Source organism: Glycine max, chromosome 5 (genome assembly GCF_000004515.6).
Source record: "Glycine max cultivar Williams 82 chromosome 5, Glycine_max_v4.0, whole genome shotgun sequence".
Taxonomy (NCBI): domain Eukaryota; kingdom Viridiplantae; phylum Streptophyta; class Magnoliopsida; order Fabales; family Fabaceae; genus Glycine; species Glycine max.
Window position 1 is genome coordinate 29,533,322 of NC_038241.2, and position 24,426 is coordinate 29,557,747.

Below are 24,426 nucleotides of genomic sequence, written 5' to 3' on the forward strand. Positions count from 1 at the left end.
ACCTCAAAACAACATTTGTCACATGTTTATTCCATTTTCGCAAAAAACATCTTTGAATCAGGGTACACTGTTTTGTTGCATGTGCAAGCAGTATAACACCATTCCTCATCATCTACAACATGTTTCACAGTACCAAAAACTGCAAAACAAGTATCCTACAATTTGAAAAAAAAAATAAGTATAAGAAATTGCTCATAAATAAAATTAGTTTTTAGTTTTATATCAATAATTTTACCTCAAAACAATCTTTAAGACCACCAATTGTTTTCCTAGCTGTATTATGCAGAAAATCCTCTAACATACTTAATGCAGTGGAGTCAATTATCTGACTCAAACCTTGAGAGGGTGACTCAAACATTCTTGAAAAAATATGAACAACAAACAATTTTGAAGACATTACCTTGTTGCCAACTCCTTTGCCTTTTCACATTCAGCATTGAACACAACTCTTGCTCCATAAATACAATTTTGAAGATGTATTTTATCTACAAATAAAAAAATTTAAATACTATCATAAACACCACAAACAATGTCTCTTATAGGTACACAATCATACACAAAGTTTGGAACACTTGCATTGTCCACCAATACAACCTTAGTGAAGTATTGAAACACAATTATGTACTTATGGTGGGTGGTTCTATATATATATATATATATATATATATATATATTCATTCTTAACAACATCAAAAAATTGAATAGAGTACACTTTCCCTTCTTGTAAGTTTTTGTCAAACTTATAAATGAGAGTTCGCTTGACAAAACCATGGACTGTATCTCCCTACATTCAAAATAGACAGTAAAAATTTTGCAATATTATAAAGTATCACAAACAAAAAAATTTGTAATTTTTGAAATTAACATACCTTTGAGTCCACGAGCATCGTCTCCATGTAAAATGGTATTTTGATACTAGATGTTTGTTTATTAGTCGAAATATCTGATACCATCCACAAATGAACAACCCTAACCATGATTCTCTAACTTTCTTTCTCAGAATTGATCTCAGCTACTGAGTTGTATTTGTTTGTCATTTTATAAACTAAAAAACAATAGAGCTTAGCCACAAACAAAACATATTTATAATGCAATTCAATTTTCTGCAAATTTCAGCAAATGCAAGAGAACTCACAAACGAATTTCTACAAACTAAAACATATATATTTATATTTATACAGGAACATATAACAGGTGATCAAGCTTAGAATTCGATGGGAACACAAACGAATTTGAATTTCAAAGTCAAATTAAAATATTCACATCAACATTTACCTCTTCAATGAAACTTCATCTGCATGCAAAAAAAGATTACACTGCACTCATGAAAATTACCATTTATTGTGCGTTGTTAGTTTGCCACACATAAAGGGTCACTTGCATGCTACTTGTTTTATGCTCCTGTCGCTATTGTGCGTTCTATGTTGACCAAGAGTAGTCAATACTTGACCTCGTTTTTTGTGCCGGACCAATCAGTCATATGCATGTAAATCAGAAGCAATAGCATTTTGTTTGTGGCGTGAAAGCTTCTTCCTCAAACCCAAACCTCTTTGTGAAAGTGCAAATGGTTGTGGTTCCATTGTAACTGTGTAGTTACTACCTTAAGAAACAAAAAAGTTACATGCCTTTCATTCTCCAAATTCACCATAAAGTTACATGCCTTTCATTCTCCAAATTCACCATATTGCGACACGTGTACTTTTCTTTCAAATGGGGCAATTTTTCCATCCTCAAATGTTAGTATTATAGATTAGTTATAGTTATAAGGTGTGAATTTAAGAGTATCTTTAAAGTGATGGAGGATAATGATGGTGGGGAATAAAATATAATGTTATTATTATTTGGGTTGGTTAAATAAAAATGAAATACTATATAATAAAAAAATATTTATTTTTGTTTTTACTATCTCCAATTTTTATTATTAGATAGAAATAACTAATTTACTAAGATGAAAGAAGTTCGTTAATTTGGTTGAGAGCATAAAACTTATCTTAAATTGATATTATTTTCTTCAAAACTAACAACATTAATGAGTTATATTTTTTTTTTATTGTCATGTCATTATGGGACCAACTGACTTTAATTAAGAATATTTTGTTAAAAAAATATTAATACACAAGATAATTTAGATTGGATGTTATAAAAAACATCAAGCCCTACTTTCAATTTGAATCTTATAACAAATTAAAAGAAAATGTAGTATTTTCTATAATTTAGAAGGAACTAGATAAAATAAAAATGTTTTTCCATTGATATTAATGTTTTATAAAATGGAAGTAGATTTCTCACTATTAATTTCTATTAGAAAATTAACAATTTTTACTTACATAACATGATGACATTAACATGATAACATGACATTGGTGTGACAAATGATGTCAATATTAATGTGTAATTGACATGATGTGATGATATATCATGCAAAAATAAAAAAATAAATTGTCAAAACATAAAAGATTTTATTAAAATCCCTAATCCTAAACTCAATGGCTAGGTTAACAAGTTGCTTTGATAGATATAAAGTTATAATATATACCAATATTAATTTGTCAATAATATTATTAATACTAATTTATAATATATAATTTTTTATTTAGTAATACTAAATATATATGTGTAATTTTAGATCCCATTGAATATATATACTCTCAATCTGAATCTTTCATTTTATTTTAAATGATCGACCGGGATTAAACAACTATATGTTACTTTCAATCTTACACGTGACCTCTCTTCTCATCAATTTTCAGGTGCTTCCCAATCCTTCTTCCATTGAGTCGTTGTTGCCACCTAGTCCTAGACACCACCGCCCAATCCACTATAACAGAGAGTACAGTCGATGATTTTCACGAATACTACTTGCATTGGTAACACAAAGTATCAGTGTATAAATGGATTCAAGTGTCGTAGCTTAAAAATGGATAGTCTAACATGTCATTGGATTGGAGGTTTCACGTGGTGGCTTGTGATTGTAGTGAACGGGTGGAACTAGTGAATGTATTATGCAGGGGGTGTGATTTCTTTATTGGTGGGTTTCATGCATTTCATGTCATGGGTGGAATAGGTAGTGGTAAAGGCTTTGGGTTTAAATTGGCACTGTTTGAACTTTAAAGTGAGTGTACCGATGTCACCATTGAAAAGCTTGAAGAGACATTCTTGAAAAATTGGTACGGGATGAGAAGATGAAAGGTCCTCTATGAACTGAAAGACAGAGGTTATGAATAGGAAGACCAAGGTCACGTGCAAGATTAAGAGTAGCATTGAGGGGATTAAAATTATATTTAAATATGTTTTATTTTATTTTTGTTAATATTTTATTTACGTTAAAGTATACATTAATGGTTGAAATTCACGCAATTAAAATAAAAATTGCAGAGAATCTTATCCCTAAAACATAGAACGGAGATTTTATTAAATTTCGTTGCATCCTACTTCATTTCTTAATATTTTTTTAAAACAAAAATTAAACAATATCGTTCTGTTGCGGTAATTGAGTTATAGGAAACACCAACATACCAAGAAGAGATGTTTATAGGATTTCTTTCGGCCAACAAAAGTTGATCAAGTAAACAAAACTCATACTCATATCTCACGATTAACATGAATTTGAATCTCTCTCTCAATAAAAGGACCTCATCGATGCATAATTTATAAACTGGGTCTATTTAAGACTTATCCTCATTTTGATGAACTCTCATATTCAACTTATTTAAACTTTTTTTTGTAAATTTATAGAAAAATTTAGATAAGTTGGATTTCTTCAATTTTCTAGGCTTGCAAGACAGTGTGAGTGACATTTCGATTTGTATTGTTGCGTGGGCCCATTAAACGATTATACATAATATCAATTATAAATAATAAAGTTAATTATTATTTATATAAATTTGTCACCTTTTTCTGTGTTTCTCTCTTTCAATAATTTATTTCGTTACCAGTTGACAATTAATAGAACTCATAAAAATTGAAATAGTGATAATGTGATATAAAATCTCGTTATATACTAATGGATGACATGCAGAATGATACTCGCCCAGTTCGAACATTAGGGAACAATGCTAACATCGTGATTCTGAATTTTATTTTCTCTCGGGCGGTGTCTGTATTTGCGTGGAGCAGTTGCAGGGATTGGTCTTTCACGTGTTATATAGTCCCTTTTTGTATCTCCTTTTGGATTGATTAGGTTCTCCCGTTACAGGAGCGAGGGGTGCTTATATCACATTTACATGACTTCATGTTAATGTTTTGTAACCATGACTTGTTACTTTTTTCTTCACAGATTTTATGTCTGTTTTTGTTGAACATGGTTTGGGTACCCTTTGTGTCCTATACATCAATATATACGTTCAATTTGCTGATTAAGAAAAAAAATAAAATCTCATTATGTTCCCATATGATAAAACCATCTATTTAATAAAAAAAAACACATGTGAAGAGTTTTTTTCTTTTACAACATTTTTTTGGATAAAAAATAGTCATACATAACAAGTAGATTAATCCCTGATATATTGTGTGATTGGATTGGTAGTGGGTTAAACTCACCAAAAGTTTTTGAAACAACAAATAGATATTTTTGTGATGAACTTACCATGATTTCTATCATCAAACCAAACAACTAATTATGAATTAGTAAACACAGGTGATCTTTAACCCAATACTAAAAAAAAGGTTGGCCATTCGCATCATCAATGCTATAGTTCTTCTGTTAAAAAACATATACTGATGAGATATTATCTGTTAAATAAAAATAAAGTACACCCAAAAAATAGAAGCTTAGCCCATTATAGTAGTAGGTGATTTACATAAATGCTGGGGGCCAATATTATAATTAAAGTGGAAGCATAACCAGAAATTAGAGAGATTTGCATCCTTCAAACATGTTCAAAAGAACAAATGGTACATCAAAAACTGTCAATGTCACCATTATCCAGCTTCTAATCTCTATTTAAGCTCATGTTAATTAAGCCGTGTCAGATTGAAATTATTCCTAACATCTTTACAAAATTATTCAATTATTTTTCCCTCGAGCAGGCACACACTGAAGGCCTGAGAAACCAAAACATAACACGAAAAAGACAAGATCACTTGGGATCAAGCTGAATCTACATATTGGGGAACACTGCAGGTTGTAGCGGAAATCACACATTAATAACAAGGCTTCCATTTTGGTTGTGATTTACTCGGTGGCTGGCGCATTAAATGTGATTCAGAGTTCCAATCCATATCATATGTCATGAGGGTATCCTCCATACTCAAGCCACGTTCATGTTATGACAATATCTTCAATGCAGCCACGCGTAGGTTCTTGACAAGTTCCTTAGTGGTCAAATTGTAACTTTCTCCCATCTGCAAAACACATAAGCATTCAATTACAATTTAAACTAATTGTATTTAAGGTAGAGATTCAACCTTGAAACGAGAAAAGAATATACTAAAATCTTAAACATATCTTAAATACACAATTAAAAATGTAGTGGGGGTGTGAGAAAGGACAAAAGCTAATCAAAATAATGTAAATTAAGGTAGAGATTGATTGTCCTTTTACCTGAGCCACTATGGTAATGTCAAGGATAGAATCACCAAAGGGTAATACACTGCTATTAGCAACAAATAAGTGATGGCTTTGAATCTCGGCCAGTAATTTGACCAAAAGACCCTTTTGCTTCTGGCAGTGGATCCTGAGCAGCATCTCCTTCCCTGATACTCTTGATTCCACTTCAAACAGTGAGTCACTGACACTATCAGCACCAATGCTCTCATCACATGAAGAAGAATCATCATCGCCAGAGAGGTCTGGCTTGTTCAGAACCACTACTGACTCTGCCCTTGATTTTTTGCTCTGCTCTTCAAGCACTGTTAACCGCTCTTTAAGCTCTTTCACATATTTGATAGCGTCCCCTAACACAGAAGCCTTGTCCATCTGTGTGAATTAACAGATTTTCCACATGATAAGTTATTTGTCTTTTAGGCAAGTGGTAATGTGTCTGGATTAAATTGAATTAGATTTTTTTTAAGTTAATAGTAAAGTTTAGTCTAAAATCATTGAATCCAATGTTAAGGCTACTTAAAAACTAGTTTTAAGTCAATCAATTTTTAGAATCAATTCTTGGATTAAACATATGAACATTTGTTTGAATGAAGTTATGCACTTGTTAACATTATAATAATTGATTTAGGGGTAATTGATTTAGGAGCGAGCATAGCAGTATGATATTTTTTTTTTAAGCACGAATCAAAGCGACCCAGGTTGAATCCCAGTAAATAGTAGTAGTATGATGATATTTGACTTATTTACCTTCTTTAGGCCAGGAACAAGAGCTGCAAGGGCAATGAAGCTCTGGCTGAGTTTCTCTCTTCGTTTTCTTTCAGCCATGATGTGATCTTGAGCATGAGCTGGAGACCTCTTACCATGTGAGGTTTTTGTTTCAAAGTTTTGATTTTTCGGTGAACCTTTTGCGGTTTGAGTTGGGAACCGTGGTTTTCTCATGTTGGGGACTGACACTGACACCATCTCGTTCTGTGTTGGGTTTAAGGTACAGTCAAACCCATAAAACTGGGTGGTGGTGTTGGAAGATGAGGTTGGGTTAGGATTGTCAAAGGAGAGAATCTGAGACTGAAATGAGGAAAAAGATGACGATGGGGAAAGTTTGGGTGAAAGGCTTTTGGTGATGGTGGATGAGTCAGAGTTACAACAACTACTGCTTGTTGTCGTTTTCAGCAACTTGGCTGGTCTCTCAAAGTCAAAAGTGGTTTCATCGGTGGATGAGTTGCTCACAGTTTTTGAAGGGCACTCTGAAGACAAAGATTGTTGCAAGGTCTGTGTCTGTTCTTGAAGGGCACTAGCAATGTCTTGTGAGAGAAACTCTTGGTCATCAAACAAGTTCAAGTTCAAGGGACATTCATCTGGAAATAAATTGTAATCATCCATTTCCTATAAATAAAACAAAACAAAAGAGGAACACAAAAGGGTTAAAGGATTTATGGATTATGATCATCTATTTGGGCATTTGAAGAATGGAAGAATGAAAATGATTTTTTTTTTCTTACCAAATCGGATAACCAGCTGGTTGCTGATCCGTCCATTGGTTTGTTCAATTCCTCCATCATAATTAGGGGTCACTGAAATGGAATTAGCAGCAACACTTTCTTTCGCTATTCTAGGCTATTCTACCACTTCACTTCCACTCGGTGCGGAAACGAAGTTAACTTTGTTCACTCTTTATAGCTGTAGTTCTCTAGCTTTTCAATCCCTCCTCAACTAGCCATAATCAAAGGGTTTTGTTTATTATTAAGAAATAAAGCACGTGTTGACAATCTACTAACTCATATGAATTGTTGCTGCCAATGTCATCATTTATATATTTATATTTATGTAATAATTGTTTTAAATTATATTATAGATATGAAATATTTAAGGATTTTGTTCATGTTCAAAATATGATTTAGTTGATTAACTATATGTTTATTTGGATAGAGCCTCTAAAGTCATGATAAACTATGAAAAGGTGAGTTAATTTTGATTTTGATTAAGTTTTGCATATTTGAATTCTTTTTAAAATCATGGTATAAATAATTATGATGCATAGAAATCATTGGAAAGTTAAGTAAAAATAACTCCTACTTCTACCAAATCAATTTTACAATAATTAATTAAATAAAATTAATTTCATTCAAAATTAATTTTGTTACTATAATTCAAATACATATAATCTGTGTTTAATAAGATGATTTTTTTAACCACATTCTTTTCATTTACATAACTAAAAATATTATTTAAGGATTCAAACACAAGACCACATACAATGATTTTGTTCCTAAATTTTTGTTCTTTTCATATATAATAATTTTTATGTTTAATTACACTTTTTTCTTCCTAAAATTTTTCAATATCGTAAAATTTGTCTTTCAATTTACAAAACATTGCAAATTTTGTTCATACTTAGAAAAGCCATCACAACTAACATATTTTTAGCAATTTTTTAATTTAAATCACTGCAATTAAGATAATTTTGTCATGATTTTTCTACGTGAGAATAAATTTTTTGTTATTTTGATAATTGGAAGGAAAATTTTGACAATATAAAGCCTTGAAAAAATTGTAATCAAACGTGCTTTTTATAATCATATTGTTTTTATAATCTTTTCCGTCACATTTATGTTATTACTTTCTCTTGTTTGTCTTATTATGAGACAAATTGTATAAGTTTATTTTATAAATATAATTTCCCGATTTGTTCTGCGTTGGATGGGAACACGGGCAATTATTAAATATATCATTCAAAATTCGTACGTGATGTGAAATATATAATAAATATAGAAGAGACTCAAGGAAATCTATAATCTTATACGTGCCACCCTGTAGCTGGAAAAGTGGAATATGAATCATGTGATGTCAACGTATTCATCTCAATAATTGAGACAAGTAGTCAGTCAAGCCCCAATTAATTAGTATCTGATTGTTTAATTAAAAAATTTAAGATGATTTTTTTTATTAATTATGCTATATTACACAAACACATGGCCAGGTATCTAGTTCAAAAGTAAATATTACCTAACTTACTGGCTACAAAGTAAAGCTCCAATTATATAATACTCATTCTTTTCTAAAAAAAATTATTTATGCTAACAAGAAAATTAATTAATCATATTTAATTATATTAATTTTAATTATTTTTTAAAATTTATTTTTTATTAGAACTTGATATTAAAAATAAAAATAAGTCATTAAAATTAAAATCTTAATTAAATAAAAAATATTTTAAGGATAATAACATTAAATAAGATAAAATTAATTAAAGTATTCTTATATTCAAAAAAATGTTTTTTCTTATATTTAAGATTAGAATAATATTAGTTGCGGGTTCTGTCTTACCTAGTTTAATCATGTTTTACGGTTAGGTAAATAAGTAGATATCTTAGAATATTAAATTACACTAATAGATGGTTATATTGTAGAATCTATTGTTGGATTGAAAAATATTACCGTATAGATTATATTCATGAAATTTATATTAGTTCTAAATTATTTAACATTTCATTAAAATATGTTATGATTAATGTCGTACATATTTTTGAAATATATAAGAATAAAAATAATTTGATTATCGATTTGTCAGTCTAAAATTTATAATATAAATTTGAAATATCTCAACCTGTCTTTGATTTTTATATTCTAGATAAGTATTTTCATTTGGAAACAATCTTTTTTAAGATATTATTAAACTTGCCGACCAAAAATAAAGATATTAGTAAACTTTAAATATGAGAATCTCTTTGCAGAAGAATTTGAACTTTGAAGCGTGATGTTGCAAGAGATTTAGTCTCTTCTACTGCACTTATCCCCGTTTATAATATATTACATCCAGTGAAACGATACTTGTGCTACCATTGTACAATAAAATATATAATTAAGATTATGTTTTTAATATATTTTAGTTAATTTTTAATTTTTTTTATTAGCTGAAATCTATAAATAAACTTTTTTTAGGAGTTCCTTAATAGCTTTTAACCTTTTTAGAGATACTACTTGAAGTAGTATTAAAATACTAGTTTCTAATTTTTTTATACTTTTTTATCTTTATTTTTAATATATTTATTTAATTTTTTAGTTATATTTTTAAATAAATTATAATTTTATTTTTTTTATCATTTTACACTTTTCAATTACTTTAAATAATTAATTTTATTAAATACTTATAATTTGATAAGTTAATTTATCAGCTTCTAATTAATTTTTCAACTAATTTTATTGAACATAGCCAAAGAAAAAAAAAATAAAAGAAAAAAAAATAAATTTAAATTGCGCCTTAAGAACACTAATTAACAAAATCCTATTTTAAGAGCGGGGCCGAAAAGATGTATAATAATAACTAGGAAGTTTTTAATGCATTTAACAAGTATTTAAGTGAAATATATATATATATATATATATATATATATATATATATATATATATATATATATATATATATATGTTTGGATACTATTGCAAATTTTGAGGTTTTTAAAATTAGAATAGTTTTTTAGTTTGATTTTTTTTTTAATTTAAATTCTAATACCAAAACTTACATCTAATTAATTACACAAATTTTTATTTTTGCATTTAGAATCATTTGGTGTTGTATCATTTTTATTTTTTTTTTCCATTTAGACTCATTTATTTGGGAGTGAATGAGTCATTGAAATTAAAATCTATATTAAATAAATAATATTTTAAGATAGACTCAATTTAAAATTAATTAAGATTTATTTATATGTAAATTCAATACAAAATATTTTTTTTCTTATATTCAAAGGCAAAGGAAGTATATCATTATGAACACTCTAGATGATGTCAGTAGAGGTTCATGATGATTGTAACAATTGTTGTAACTCTTTTAGGAGAGAAAATAAAATTGAATTATTTACAAACTAATTTTTATTTTAAAAAATGAGCTAAGAGTGTTTTGAAATTGAATTAAAATTTAGTTCAAATTTATTTTATAGTTGAACATATTTTATTTTAAAATTTACATTTTAAAACTAAAAATTGAAAAACTCACAAATTTCCTTAAACAAACATTAAAACATCTCTTTTCATTTCTTTTTATCGAGTAAATAGGCATTTTGGTCCCTAATTTTTTACCCCTTTTGTAAATTAGTCCCTATCTTTTTGAAATGTAAAAAATAGTCATTATCTTTGCATCCGTTATGCAAATAAGTCTCTACCGCTAAAATCCAATTTCCACTGTTAGTCATATGTCTATGTGGCAAGTTTTTGTCCATGTAAGCAAACTCATGTGACAAATCTTTGGACTGAATTGAAAAATTATGATAAGTTAGGGTTTAGGGCCATTCAAAAATTAAGTAAACCCATTTTCCCCAAAACGATTTCACTGCCTTAGACAACAATTGCATTGGGTTTTTTCACTGTGATCCAAGAACGTCTCTTTGTATTCCCTCTATTTTCCAGTCGTGGTCTCTGTCGTTCTAATCATCAACCCCTCCCTCTGCCAGTAGCGAACGTTTCTCAGCATTCGTTGGTCATTGCTACTCTTCGTGCTTCGCTCTTCACTCAGGTTTGCGTCATGTACGTTATCATTTGAAATTTTTGTGTGTTCGTTTTCATTGTTGCTCCAGGTTCACATAATGTATGTTATCATTTTCATTTGCAGTCATTTACATTGTCATTTTTGTTTTCGTGTTCATCGCCCTGTTGTGCGAAAGGTTTTGTTTCGTGGTTGTTTTGCGTTTTTGCATTTTTGTTTTTCGTTTTGGTCTCTGTTTTGGTGAACCAGTTCGTCATTTTGCTCTTCATTCATATAAAAAGTTGTGATGTGTTGATTAAGGTTTGATGAAGAACGATTTATATTCTCTTGTATTTTTGGGCTTTTATATGTTGAAAGGTTTTGATATAGCATGGATTCATTGTTATTCTATTTTATGGTCCTTTATTATTTTGATTTATGATGCTCTATTTTTATACATGACATTGCATTTTGTTGTGTGATGTGCCTATGTTTGAGTTAGGTTTTTTATTTCCTAATATATGGTATTGTTTGTGATTTCTGATTGTGTAGAATGGATGTCAAGATAACTTTAATATTGCATCATGAAGGAAGATTCACTCCACGTGCCAGTGATGGAAAGGTTGAATATATAGGCGGAGAATTTGACGTTTGGGAGGATATATCTGCAGATTACATGAACACATTTATCCTATGTGATCTGGTGCAAGCATGTAAGAAGTATAACAGGATAGGAGATTGTTTTTGGTTGATTGATAAGGAGTTGTACAACAAATGGAGATATATTATACTTACTGAAGGATGCTTTGGAAAATAAGAATGAGATAAACATTTATTTTCATCATGAAGTAGATCCAATTCTAGAAGAAGTCCCACTGATGTTGGACTTGAAATGTCATCCAATTCCAGAAGCTAGTAATGAGGATGATTTAGATGATGTACCTGTTGCTGGCCATGAGGAAGGTACATTTTAATTGATCTCTACTTGGTCCAACATGGTTTGCATAATTTTGGAATTTAATGTTTATAATTGATTAATATAATTTATTTGTACTTGGTCACCATTGATGTAGATGTTAATGGTGGAGAGAAAGGTATTAACGTGGACGTTGGTGAAGAAAGAGATGTTGGTGGTGGCGATGAGGAAAAGGTTGGTAATCCTGACGATGAAGATGACAATGATGAGGATGAGTGGTTTACTGACTTCTCTTGTATGAGGAAGGAAGTTGAAGTTGAATATGAAATAGATGGTTATCATTCAAAGGAGCTCAAAAATCCCATTAGTAGTGATGATGAAGATGAGGATGTTCACAAAGTTTATCCTTAATATAATGAAAGTAGTCGATTTGGTGAAATGAAGTTGGAAGTAGGGATGGAGTTTGGTACTCTTGCTGAATTTAAATATGCCTTGAGGGAGTATAGCATATTCATGGGCAGGGAGTTCAAATGGAAGAAGAATGAAAAACAAAGGGCTAGAGAAAAATGCAAGAAGGCATGTTGTAATTGGGAGATCTATTGTGCAAAGAATGAACACAAAAACTGTTTTCAAATCAAGTCATTTAAGCATGAGCATAAATGCTACAGAGAAATAAAAAAACAAAAGAACAAATAGAGAGTGGGTGGTCAACAAACTTAAGGCCAAACTCAGAATCCAGCCAATCCTTAAATGTGTTGAAGCTTTGGATTATTTAAAGCAAGAGTTTGGAGTTCACATTAAAGTTACAAAGATGTGGAGAGCCATGAAAGAAGCAAAGCAACTAGTAGAAGCGAGTGAGAGGAAACAATATGCCAAAGTATTTGACTATGTACATGAGTTGTTGAGGAGCAATCCTGGATCAACAGTTAAGATCAACATAATGCCAAGTCTAGAAGGTCCACCACAATTTCAAAGGCTATATATTTGTCTTGTTGGCTGTAAAAAGGGGTTTGTTGCTGGATGTAGACCATTCATAGGTCTAGATGGATGTTTCCTAAAAAGTGCATTTGGAGGAAACTTGCTCTTTACTGTTGGGGTTGATGCTAATAACCACATCGTTGTTATTGCTTATGTTGTGGTAGACGTGGAGAACAAAGAAAATTGGAAATGTTTTTTAACTTTGTTGCATAAAGATCTTGGGGATTATGTACAGAATGGGTGGAATTTCATGTCAGACATGCAAAAGGTATGACATGAAATGATTTGCAATTATTATCATAAGTTAGGGATTTAATTGCAGTTAATGACATAAGTTATGGACTACTTTATTTTTTCAGGGACTTATTCCAGCTTTGCAAGAAGTCATGCCTGGTGCACCTCATAGATTTTATGCCTTGCATCTTTGGAAAAATTTTATTAAGCAATAGAAAAGCAAGGAACTTAAAGGAATTGTGTGGCAATGTGCAAAGTCGACTACTGTTGCTGAGTTTGAACACATTTGAAGACAATCAACTTGCAAGCTTGGGAATACTTGAATAAATGGCCTAAGGAAGCATGGAAAAAAGCCCATTTCAATACAATACCCAAAGTGGACAACATATGCAGAAACACATGTGAGGTCTTCAATGCCAAGATTTTGCAGTATAGGAGCAAGCCTATTCTCACCATGCTTGAACAAATTAGATGTTACATCACGAGAACCATGGCTGCCCACAAGGTTAAACTTTCTGGAAAACCTGGACCATTATGTCCAGTTCAATACAAAAGACTAGAAAAGGAGATTCATTTTGCTAATCAATGGACTCCAATTTGGTGTAGTGATAACATGGGCGTGAGATATGAGGTCCACATGTGGGGGGAAAAAGTTGAGGTCAATTTAGCTGAATGGACATGCACTTGTAGAGTTTGGCAACTAACAGGTTGTGTTCTGTATATTTTTTCTTTTTTTCATTTGTAACCTACATGTGTGCTGATTTTACAACTTTGATGTAGGGATGCCATGCCGACATGCCATTGTAGCAATAAGTCACAAAAGAGGCAAGCTTGAGGACTTGTGTCATGACTGGCTGTCCATAGAGGCTTATAATAAGACATATCACCTTTTATTCAGCCAGTCCAAGGACCACAATATTGGGCCCATACACAGTATGCACAACCTTTTCCACCACATAAAAAGGTTCAAAGAGAAAGGCCTAAGAAAAATAGAAGGAGAGATGTAGATGAAGACAATGTCATAGGACATAGGGCAAAGAGGAAACTGTCTGACTTTACATGTGGAAGGTGTGGCCAAACCAATCATAACATCAGAAGCTGTAAAAATATTGGAGTTCCTATTAGGCCAAAGAAATATGTTGCACCACCAACTTTAAATCAGGATGACAACCTACTAGCTCAAGATGAGCAAGCTTTGAATGAGGCTAAAGTGTAAATCATGAAGATTTTGATGATGTCAAGAAGAATTAAGAATTTGCTTGAGAAAGGGGGAGAATGTAAATCATGCATGCTTTGATGGTGTCGAGAAGAAATCACATGTTTGTCATCATCAAAAAGGGGGAGAATGTGAATGTATGTATACATGATTTTGATGATGTCAAAAGAAGAATCAAAAAAAGCTCATTTTGCTTCAATATTAATACAAGATTGTTTCAACAAACAAAGCCTTGATTTAAGATTTCTTCAAGATCAAGCCTTGCCTCACAATGAAAGGTTTCAAGTCATTCAAGGCACATGTAATCGATTACCAATACATGTAATCGATTACCAATGGTTTGAAAGTGTATAATCGATTACACATCATATGTAATCGATTACCAGAGACTCTGAACATTGGGAATTCAAATTTTAAATGAAGGGTCACAATTGTTCAAGAAAAACAACTGTGTAATCGATTACACTAATTCTGTAATCGATTACCAGAGAGGATTTTCAAGGAATATCGCCAACAGTCGCATCTTATCATTTGGATTTTGAATGGCCATCAAAGGCCTATATATATGTGTGACTTGGGACGAAATTGAGGAGAGAGTTTTGATTTATCAAAATGTTTATCCTCTCAAAAGATTGAGAGAATTTTGCTTGGCAAAAATGTCTTATCCTCTCAAAAGACAATGAAAGAGATTTCAAAAGAACTTCGTTGTCAAATGCTCTCTCAAAAGAAATCCTTGACCAAACACTTGCAAAATCTATAAGGATTCTTACATGATCTTCATTGTAATATTCTTCTCTTGAAGAGAGAATTCTTCTTCCATTCTTCTTATTCAATGATATTGGTTAAGAGATTGTGAGTCTCTTATTGTAAAGCATCTGAACACAAGGGATGGGTTGTCCCTGTGTGGTTCAGACTTTGTAAAAGAAATTTACAAAGATAGTGGAAATCTCAAGTGGGTTGCTTGAGTACTGGACGTAGGCACGGGAAGTGGCCGAACCAGTATAAAATTGTGTTTGCATTTTCTCTTCCCTTATCTTATTTATTTTGTTGCAATCAATTGTGTCTTGCATGTTTAAAGAACATTGTTAAATTGATTGTTGTTGCTTCTTCTGCATTCTAAGCCTATCCCTCTTAAGATTATTGAGGCCGCAAGGTCCAACATGAAGAAGCTGCTGCTCATGTTCAAAAAGGTCCGGTGGAGATTAATTTATCTCAGCCTAATTTGTCACAAGATAGTGACATGGAGTTCATGGTAAATATTTTGTTCTCCTAAAACTAACCAATTTTTTTATATATATTGCAAGTGTTATTCATGTTTGGCATTTGCATGTAGGTCCCTACACCTATTGTTGATGTTCCACCAGTAGCAAGGTATAAGCTAAACATAAGAAGACCCAAACAAAAGAACATTTCAGACACTTCAACAGTAGACGCACCTGTTGTGGATGGCCCACCAACAGCACCCTTACTTTTCATGCCAACACCAAGGTTCACTAGAAGGAAGGCTGCTAATAAAGATCTAGTATAAAAATGAAGAAAAGTGAAGACTCATTTCTTGTTTTATTTTGTTATTAGGATGTGTAGTTGGATATGACTAATTTATATTTAGTAGGTATTAGTTTATGTTGTGTACTTTGGTACTTTAAATTTGAAAGCTTGAACGATGTAAACATTATGGTACTTATCTATGAAAGCTTGAGTTATCTATTTTGGTTTATGGTGTGAAAGCTTTATATGGTGTAAAAGTTTGCTCTGCTGAAGGATTGCTTGTAACCTTACAACAGCTTGTAGAGTTTGAAAAATAATCACATGATTTAATGTCCTGATTCTTTTCTTTCTCTTATAATTTACACATTGTTTTGGAGCTAGAGCTTCATGTATTTGAACTTCGAATTAGAGAGAGAACAATGAATGACCATTACTTTTAGTGCTTTTTCCCCCCTGATTGGTTTTTCAATTTCTCAGACATTTGCTACTTCACTAACTTCAAGAAGCTATACAGTTGGAATTATGTGTTTTATTACTTGAACACTTTTGATAAATGGGGTTAATGGACAGTCCGAACTTTGTAAAAAGAAGCATGATGCCTAATCCTTTAGCCCAATCTATTACTTATGAGAAGAAGTGGAGCAAAATAAAATAAAAGGGGGACAAGTTCAATATTTGCAAATATTTTACATATAGCAATTAGAGAAATCGACATGTCTTATGAGTCAGCTATTTGACACATTTTCTGTTTCTATGTGTACTCATTTGCTGCATTACCATTTTCAAGGGATATTACCTTTTTGTTCTCATAGAGGCACACAAATATACTGCTTCATAGTAGTTAGACATCATGTTGCTAAGGAAACATGGAAAGTTAAATTTCTGCATGATAGTAAGCTAATGCAATAGGTTCTTGAAGTAGCCGTTTTGCACTTGAGCTGATAGTCTACGGAAAACTTGGTGTTGATCACAACTTGATTGTGTTGGATCAAGTGGCCTCAGAATAATTAAGAAGGGAGAGGGTTGAATTAATTATTAATTTGCCTTGACTAATTAAAAAACCTATCATTCTTAATGTTACTAGATTCAATTAGGCTTTTACTACTAAGTTAAGAAAGTAAAGAACAGAAACAGAAACTTAACCAAAAGTAAAAGCGGCAATTAAAAGTACACAGCAGAAAATAAAGAGTGTAGGGAAGAAGAAGACAAACACAAGATTTATACTGGTTCGGCCACAAGCCGTGCCTACATCCAGTCCCCAAGCAACCTGCGGTTCTTGAGATTTCTTTCAACCTTGTAAAATCCTTTACAAGCCAAAGATCCACAAGGGATGTACCCTCCCTTATTCTCTTTGAAAAACCAAGTGGATGTACCCTCCACTTGAACTGATCAACAAGAGATGTACCATCTCTTGTTCTTAGTATAACAATCCCCAAGTATATGTACCCTCCTCTACTTGTACCACAAAAGATGTACCCTCCAATGTGTTGGGACAAAGAATTCTCAGGCGGTTAGTCCTTTGAATCTTTGTAAGGGGAAACAAAAGATATCTCAAGAGGTTAGTCCTTTGAAATCTTTTGCTTAAGGGGAAGGGAAGAATCAAAAGAATTCTGAGGCGGTTAGTCCTTTGAATCTTTTGTAAGGGAGAAGAGAGACACAAAAGAATTCAGGCGGTTAGTCCTTCGTTCTTTTGGCAAAGGGAGAAGAGAATGAAAAAGATGAATAACACAAGTTTTTGAACAAAGAACTTTTCTTGGAAGAGAAAGTGTTGATAAAAAACTTTTAGAAAGATGAAGAGAAATGAATCAGAAAATTTTGTAGAAACATATTGAAAGATTGATTGAAAGATGTTGAGAGATGATGTTGTAAAGATTGAAAGATAGATGATTCAAAGATGATTGATGATTATTGATTCTTTGATGATCTTGATTCATTGTTGAAACTCATGCCATGGTCACATATTTATAATCTCTTGATGACTCAAGTCAAAGCTTGTGACTCTTGGCAATTTCTTTAAAACTAGTCACTTAAAAAGTTGTGACTTTTGCAAAAATCTTCAGAAACAAGTCACTTGAAGAATTGTGACTTTTGGAAATGTATTTTTCGAAATCAATCACTGGTAATCGATTACACATCAACAAATTTGACTCTTCATTTTGAATTTTGAAAATTAAAACGTTTAGAAGCTCTGGTAATCGATTACAAGTGTTGTGTAATCGATTACACTAGTTTAAAATGATTTAAAACTGTTAAACACAAGTTGTAACTCTTGAAATTTGAAATCTTAACGTTTTGAAACACTGGTAATCGATTACTATCTTTTGGTAATCGATTACCAGAGAGTAAAACTCTTTGGTAATGATTTTGTGAAAACTTCTTGTGCTACTCAATGTTTTGGAAAACTTTTTTAGTACTTATCTTGATTGAGTCTTCTCTTGATTCTTGAATCTTGAGTCTTAAATCTTGATCTTGATTATTCTTGAAACTTGATTCTTGAATCTTGAATCTTGATTCTTGAGAACTTGATTCTTGAATCTTTGGAATTTGATTAACTCTTGATTCTTTGGCATCATCAAAATAACCTTGGAAGGCATTGCTTCCACAGATTGTGGGCTCCTGGTGGAATTTAGATAATAACCATGTATACTGAATGTGTATTTAATAGTAAAGACTTAATTATATTTTAATGAGTTATGAGATTCCAAAGAACAGATTCTGCATGAATGGTAGTTACTAGAAATAACATACTTAAACATAGGGTTTAGCTAGGCCTGCTCTCACTGTTAGATGTATCACTAAAATTCTCTGATTGAGATGCACAGAGGCAGAGGTACTTGTGCACTGGATACTAAATCAAAAGCATGTAAAGTACTCATAATCATAGTAGTGGGAGAAGGTAGGTAGATGAGTGAGACATATCATATTTTTCATGAAGCCAAAGGACTAGGGAAAAACAACAAGAAAAATGTTGATGAAGCCAAATTAACTCAAATTTCTACTGGTTGTCAATAAAAAAATGCCAAGAAGCATTATAAGCAGAAAATATGGCAATTACTCTGTTGTACCGCATCTGATAGTAGTAGACTCCAACAATTAATAATTTAATAGAATATCACTGGTCTTAATCCTAACTTAATCTGTATATTTTTCTGTCAATGCATAGCAGGCCAATGAGACGCACATAACTGATCAACACGCACATAACACATAAGAGCCGACAAGGAGGCAAGGTGAAGAAGTGGCAGAATGCCAGAAGTAATAGAAGTTGCGCTTATAACACATAAATGAATATGTTTAGATAATGATAAATAAATAAAAATAAAATTATATTTAATTGAAGTGGGTTAGGTGAATTGATTAAACTACATTTTCCCCTTTAATTAGCAAACATCAACGTAATCAACACCAGAAAAGTATAACCAATTATATGATATTTGATCAAGTTGAGCATCATTCTATTGTTCTACAAAGTAATTGACAGTCGATAGACCCAAATCAAATTTCAAATGAAAAACTTGAGGAACTGCAAAGTAGCTGATAGTAGCAACAAAAACTTGAGGAACTTCATTCACAATATTTCTTCAGCAAAACAACACTTATAATATCAGAAGATGTTACGACAAATTTTTTCTAAAATATATTCCCCCTAAAACTAACATAATTAAAATTGAAAAACCTAACAACACAATGTTTGATATATTTCTCATTTTCTTCTGCAATGCTTCAATTTGTAGTTTCAAATCATCTACTATCATTGATTCTCTTGTGATAGAAGAAGGATTAGAAACTTGGTTTTCTTCTTCAACCCATTGAAAAAATTGTCAGTTATCTGGGTCTGTTTGGGGCAATGCACAAGTATAGAATAACCTTCCTGGGTTCCTCCTTGTTCTTGCAGTTCGAATAACTGCACATCTTTCATGGTGGCATTGGCGAATGGTTCAACCAGAAAATGTAGAAGAACTGTCACTTGCAGACATGGAGAAATCAAAGCCCACTAGGAAGAAGATGGAGTGAGGGGAGGAAAAAGATGGAGCGAGGGGGACAAATAAGACCAGGGAGAAACACACACTTAAGACTCCACCATGTTGGAATTGAGAGGAGAGAAGCTTTAGAAACCCTAATTTGAGGAAGAAGAAGCAAGTGAAGAAGAAAATATTTGACAACTTTTTAAATTTTGCATCAAAGTCCAGTGTACGTATCACAATCTGGGACAATTTGTCACATTGGATAGTCTATGTGACATTAAAATTGCCAACAATGCACCTCACTAATGACATTACTTTTAAATTTAACGACAAGGACTATTTTGTAAAAATTATGCAAAGATAGGGACTATTTTTTACATTTCAAAATGATAGGGACTAATTTGCAAAAGAGGTCAAAAATCAGGAACCAAAATGCCTATTTATTCCTTTTTATCTAACAACTTTAGAGAATAACAAAAATTAAATAACATAATTAGTATCTTCGTTTATATTAAAAAGTTAGAGTTGTTGTTATTGTCTGCCAAGGAGAAGGTTGATCTTGAGATTTTATGGCACATAATGAAATATTAATTAAAAACTTTTTATATTTAAGTATTTAAAAATAGACACGTAATATCATAAAAAATATTTTATTTTATTAAATAAATAACATAATTTTAATAAATCTAGAAAATATATATCTTATTTTTTATTTAATTTACTTTTATGTTATTGTTTATTTTTTAATTTATATTTTAAAAAAATTATATACACATAAATATTTATATATAAAATAATCATGATAAATGGACATATCGGGAGGTAAATTTGACTCATGTGATCCTTGTTGACGCAAAAGATAAGAATGATTTAAAATAGGTGATATTATATTTTTGAAACCAATTCACACTCCCGTCAAATTTTACCGAGTTTAGGTAAACTCGCATGGATATATATTTTTAAAATATTAATTATATTTATGATTTAATTTTTTTTAATATTTGATCCCATAAAAAAAATTCTCTAACTCCATCATTATCATCATCAACTTCAACTTATTTATAAAAATAATATAGAATAATATAAAAAATTATATTTTTTTCTTAAATAAAAATTAGATCTCTTTTAGTGGTGAGCCCAATATCGTCAGACCTCTAAACAATCCTTAGAGCTGACCCTAAGTGAGATAAAGGTGGAAATGATTCAAGAACATATTTGAGATTTAAAAAATGAATAAAAATATACGAAAAAGTAATGAAGGATTAAAATTAATTTTATAAAGATTAAAAATTAAATTTAATAATTTTCTTGGGGCCAAAAATATTTTTAAATTAACAACACTTGGTTTACAATTACGTGACAACCAGGTCAGCTGGGGCAAATAAATATATATTTGAGGGGTACATATGCATTCCCTAACTTTGAGAAAATGTAAATATAAATTTATTATTTTATCTTTATGCCGTTTCAATTTTTTTTAATCTTTTTGCCCCCTCTATTTTTATAATTTGAACCCACAACTCCTAATTTTTTATCACTAGCTTTTTTTTTTCTTAAGTTTTACTTTTTTTCATCTCATTAAGTACTTTTATACTTTATTTTGCTGCACAATTCATTCCATTTTTAGCTCACTGTGCTTAATTTTAATTTTTGTCTTAATAATAATAATAATAATAATAATAATAATAATAATAATAATAATAATAATAATAATATTTTTTAAAAATAAATTCCCCAATTAGGCCAGGTGTTGGATCTGCCATTGCACATAAGCAATCCATATATACGATGTTAACATGTGTTGGCACTTAAAAATGATTTTGAATAGCCGATGCAATGAAACAAAAAGATAAGATTGTTACCGAATTGTAAACATAATGATAAAAATAAATATATTTAAATATATTTTGAATTTATCATTATTTGAAAGATTGTAATATGAGGAAAACAGAATCATTGGAAGTCAACCAAAGATTGGCCTATCATGGGTCCGAAAAACTTGGAGCTAAGTTAGTTTTAAGGGATAGAGGTAGTGAAGATAAGCTCAACTGAAGCTGCCTTGAAGATAGAAGCAGAAATCGGAAGACGAGGGACTGGGAATGAGAATAATACTAGTTGAAACTTTTGTAAATTAGCCGAAATGGATAGTATAGCAATCAATTAGTGGCCTAATGTGTACAAGCACATTCAATAGCAGTTATTTCTCATATTCTATATAAATAGGTGTTTAAAAAAACATTGGCAACACACAATTAATCAATACAATTATCCTCTTTTTCGGTTATTCTTCTTTCAATTTATTTGCTTTCTGTTTTACACTTTCAAAGTCATTTATCTTTTTTTCGTTCAAATTATCTCTAAGTTTTGTTATAATTCACTTCCAACTAAGTGCTTTTCCCAAGTAACTTGGGAACTCATTTCACTTGAGAGATAGATCTCCCATTTTAACTCATAAATCGCTTGATCACAAATTCAAGTTTTAAAATAGTATTGGTGTAAAAGTTAGTTGAAACACCTTCTACTAGCCTTATTATTTCACACGACAACAACATGTATTATAACTTTGTTAGACATGCAAACACTTAAAAGATCTAATTTAACCAAAGGCACTGAAATGTATGACAAAAAATAAATGAAAGATAAAAAGAGGCCAAATATATTATAAGAACTAAATGAAATTCAAGAATTTAATCAAAACAAAAATATGCTTAACCCAATAAAGTATGTATATCAATCATCCTCAACGTTTTTGTCTGTATCTACCATTAGATAGATGCTAGCTTGCTCATTGTTTGAACTATTTCTTTTTTCATTGTATGAGTCATCCTAGGTGACCAATAGACTCTTCTTTTTCTTGTCTCCAAAGTGTCTTTTTCTTTTTAACTAAGGACATTTTGTCTTCATATGTCTTGGTCTTACACTTGAAGTAGATGATCTCTTTGCTTTCCTCCTTGTTTTTCTTTTTAAATCTTGTATCTTTACATTTGGAAAAAGTATTAGAGCTTTCCTTTCTTCCTCATCATCTGTTTGAATTTTCTTGACATAAGGGCCACTTCATCATTTGTGGATCCTTCAAAACTATTATTTGAGTCGTCAAACTCAGACATTTGCACCTTTAAAGCATTAGATGAGCTCTTTCTTTCTTCATGTCTAGAGTTGGTTTCTCTAGTTTTGAGGGTATTGGAGTTTCTTTTAGGTAAATGATCCATGTCCTAAAGATGAACTTCATGGACTCTTAGGATACCTAATAGTTCATCCCAAGCTAGGTTTTTAAGTTTCTAGCTTCTTGGATGGTTTTTATTTGTTCCCACACCTTGGGAAAACTATCTAGGATCTTCAGGTTGATATAAGATTTGGTGAAGATGTGTCTTAGAGCTTCAAGTCCATTTCGAAGGACTTGCAGTCTCCCAAATATATCATCCACAGATTCCCCTTCCTTCATACATAAGCATTCATAGTGAATGCTTACGCGCTCTCTGTGATGCTAATCGGCAAGTGCACTGAGTCGCACAAGTAATATAAAATGGTAAGAATCGAGTATCGTATTCACAAGGAACTTGTTTCACTCAGAAATGGTTGTTCAGTAAGCAAACATTTGTACACCATCAAAAGTGAAGTAAATATCAAGTTGGAGTTTTGTATGGAAACCTAGTTAACTATGAACTAAATATCTATGGTTTGAGAAGTAAAAACAGTCAAGTGAGAAAGTGTTGGGTTGTTCTACTGAATCTACCTTGATGTTGCTATATATTTTTCTCTATTTAATATTATCTTAGTGTTCTTATGCTAAGAAATTACCCAAACCAAGATCCCTCGAGTGAATGGGCCTAACTCTCTTTAAACCTCGTCCTTGATCCCCCAACAAACTCAGCCTAAAAGAGTTGCATTAAGTCTGCAACATAATATGAACTAAATCGCTGCACTCCATTCCTAGACATACAGTTTTCTAGCTTGCTCTATCAAGTTTTAAGGCTTTAAAGAACTTTCCAATGCTAAAAATCCTAACTATACATACAAATGGGTGGTCAAGCCAAAAGCATGTAAAAATAAGTGTAAATAGAAGCAATGAACACATAAAAACAACATTAAATAGATAGTGAAAAAGTATTACATCAAAGGTTCAGCAGAACTCTCCAACCAAGAGGTTTAGCCTTCCATTACAAGTAATGAACTTTCAGTACAAAGGATAGATTTTGAGGGAAGAAAATGGCTAAGGATGGTTGAGGATGTCTCCTTCAACCTCTAGAACCCTAATCTCACTCCTCTAACCTAGACTCTCTTGGTGGCTTTGTTTCTGTCGCTCTAACTTCTCCTTTGGATATGTTTTTCGACTCCTCCGTCTAGTTTTCGCCAACTTCAGTGTTTTAAAGGCTCTTTGACGTTTCAGATTCTGAAGGCTCGCTTAGCAAGATTGGCTTGCTAAGCGCGAGTTAATGAAATTTGGCTTAGCGAGCTGGGCGCGCTGAGCGTGAGAAGAGACAAACGACTTGCTGGGCGAGCTTGCGGCACGCTGGGCGAGCACATCTCTAACTGATCCTCTTCTAGGGTTTCCTAGCATGCTAAGCGAGCTGCATGCCTCGCTTAGCGGATGTCACTCGCTAAGCGCATATGTCTCGCTTAGTAAGA

The 24,426-nt window shown here is 31.6% G+C and overlaps 1 protein-coding gene across 1 annotated transcript; it reads right to left on the reverse strand.

The window, feature by feature from the left end:
- Positions 1 to 4,849: 4,849 nt before the first annotated feature.
- Positions 4,850 to 7,321, reverse strand: LOC100788128 (transcription factor bHLH18). Its single transcript, XM_006579906.4, has 4 exons — positions 7,045 to 7,321; positions 6,293 to 6,928; positions 5,543 to 5,917; positions 4,850 to 5,343 (listed from the first exon to the last, which is right to left on the reverse strand). Exons 1-4 carry the CDS (start codon positions 7,102 to 7,104, stop codon positions 5,266 to 5,268), a joined length of 1,149 nt encoding a protein of 382 aa, XP_006579969.1. The 5' UTR covers positions 7,105 to 7,321; the 3' UTR covers positions 4,850 to 5,265.
- Positions 7,322 to 24,426: the final 17,105 nt, after the last annotated feature.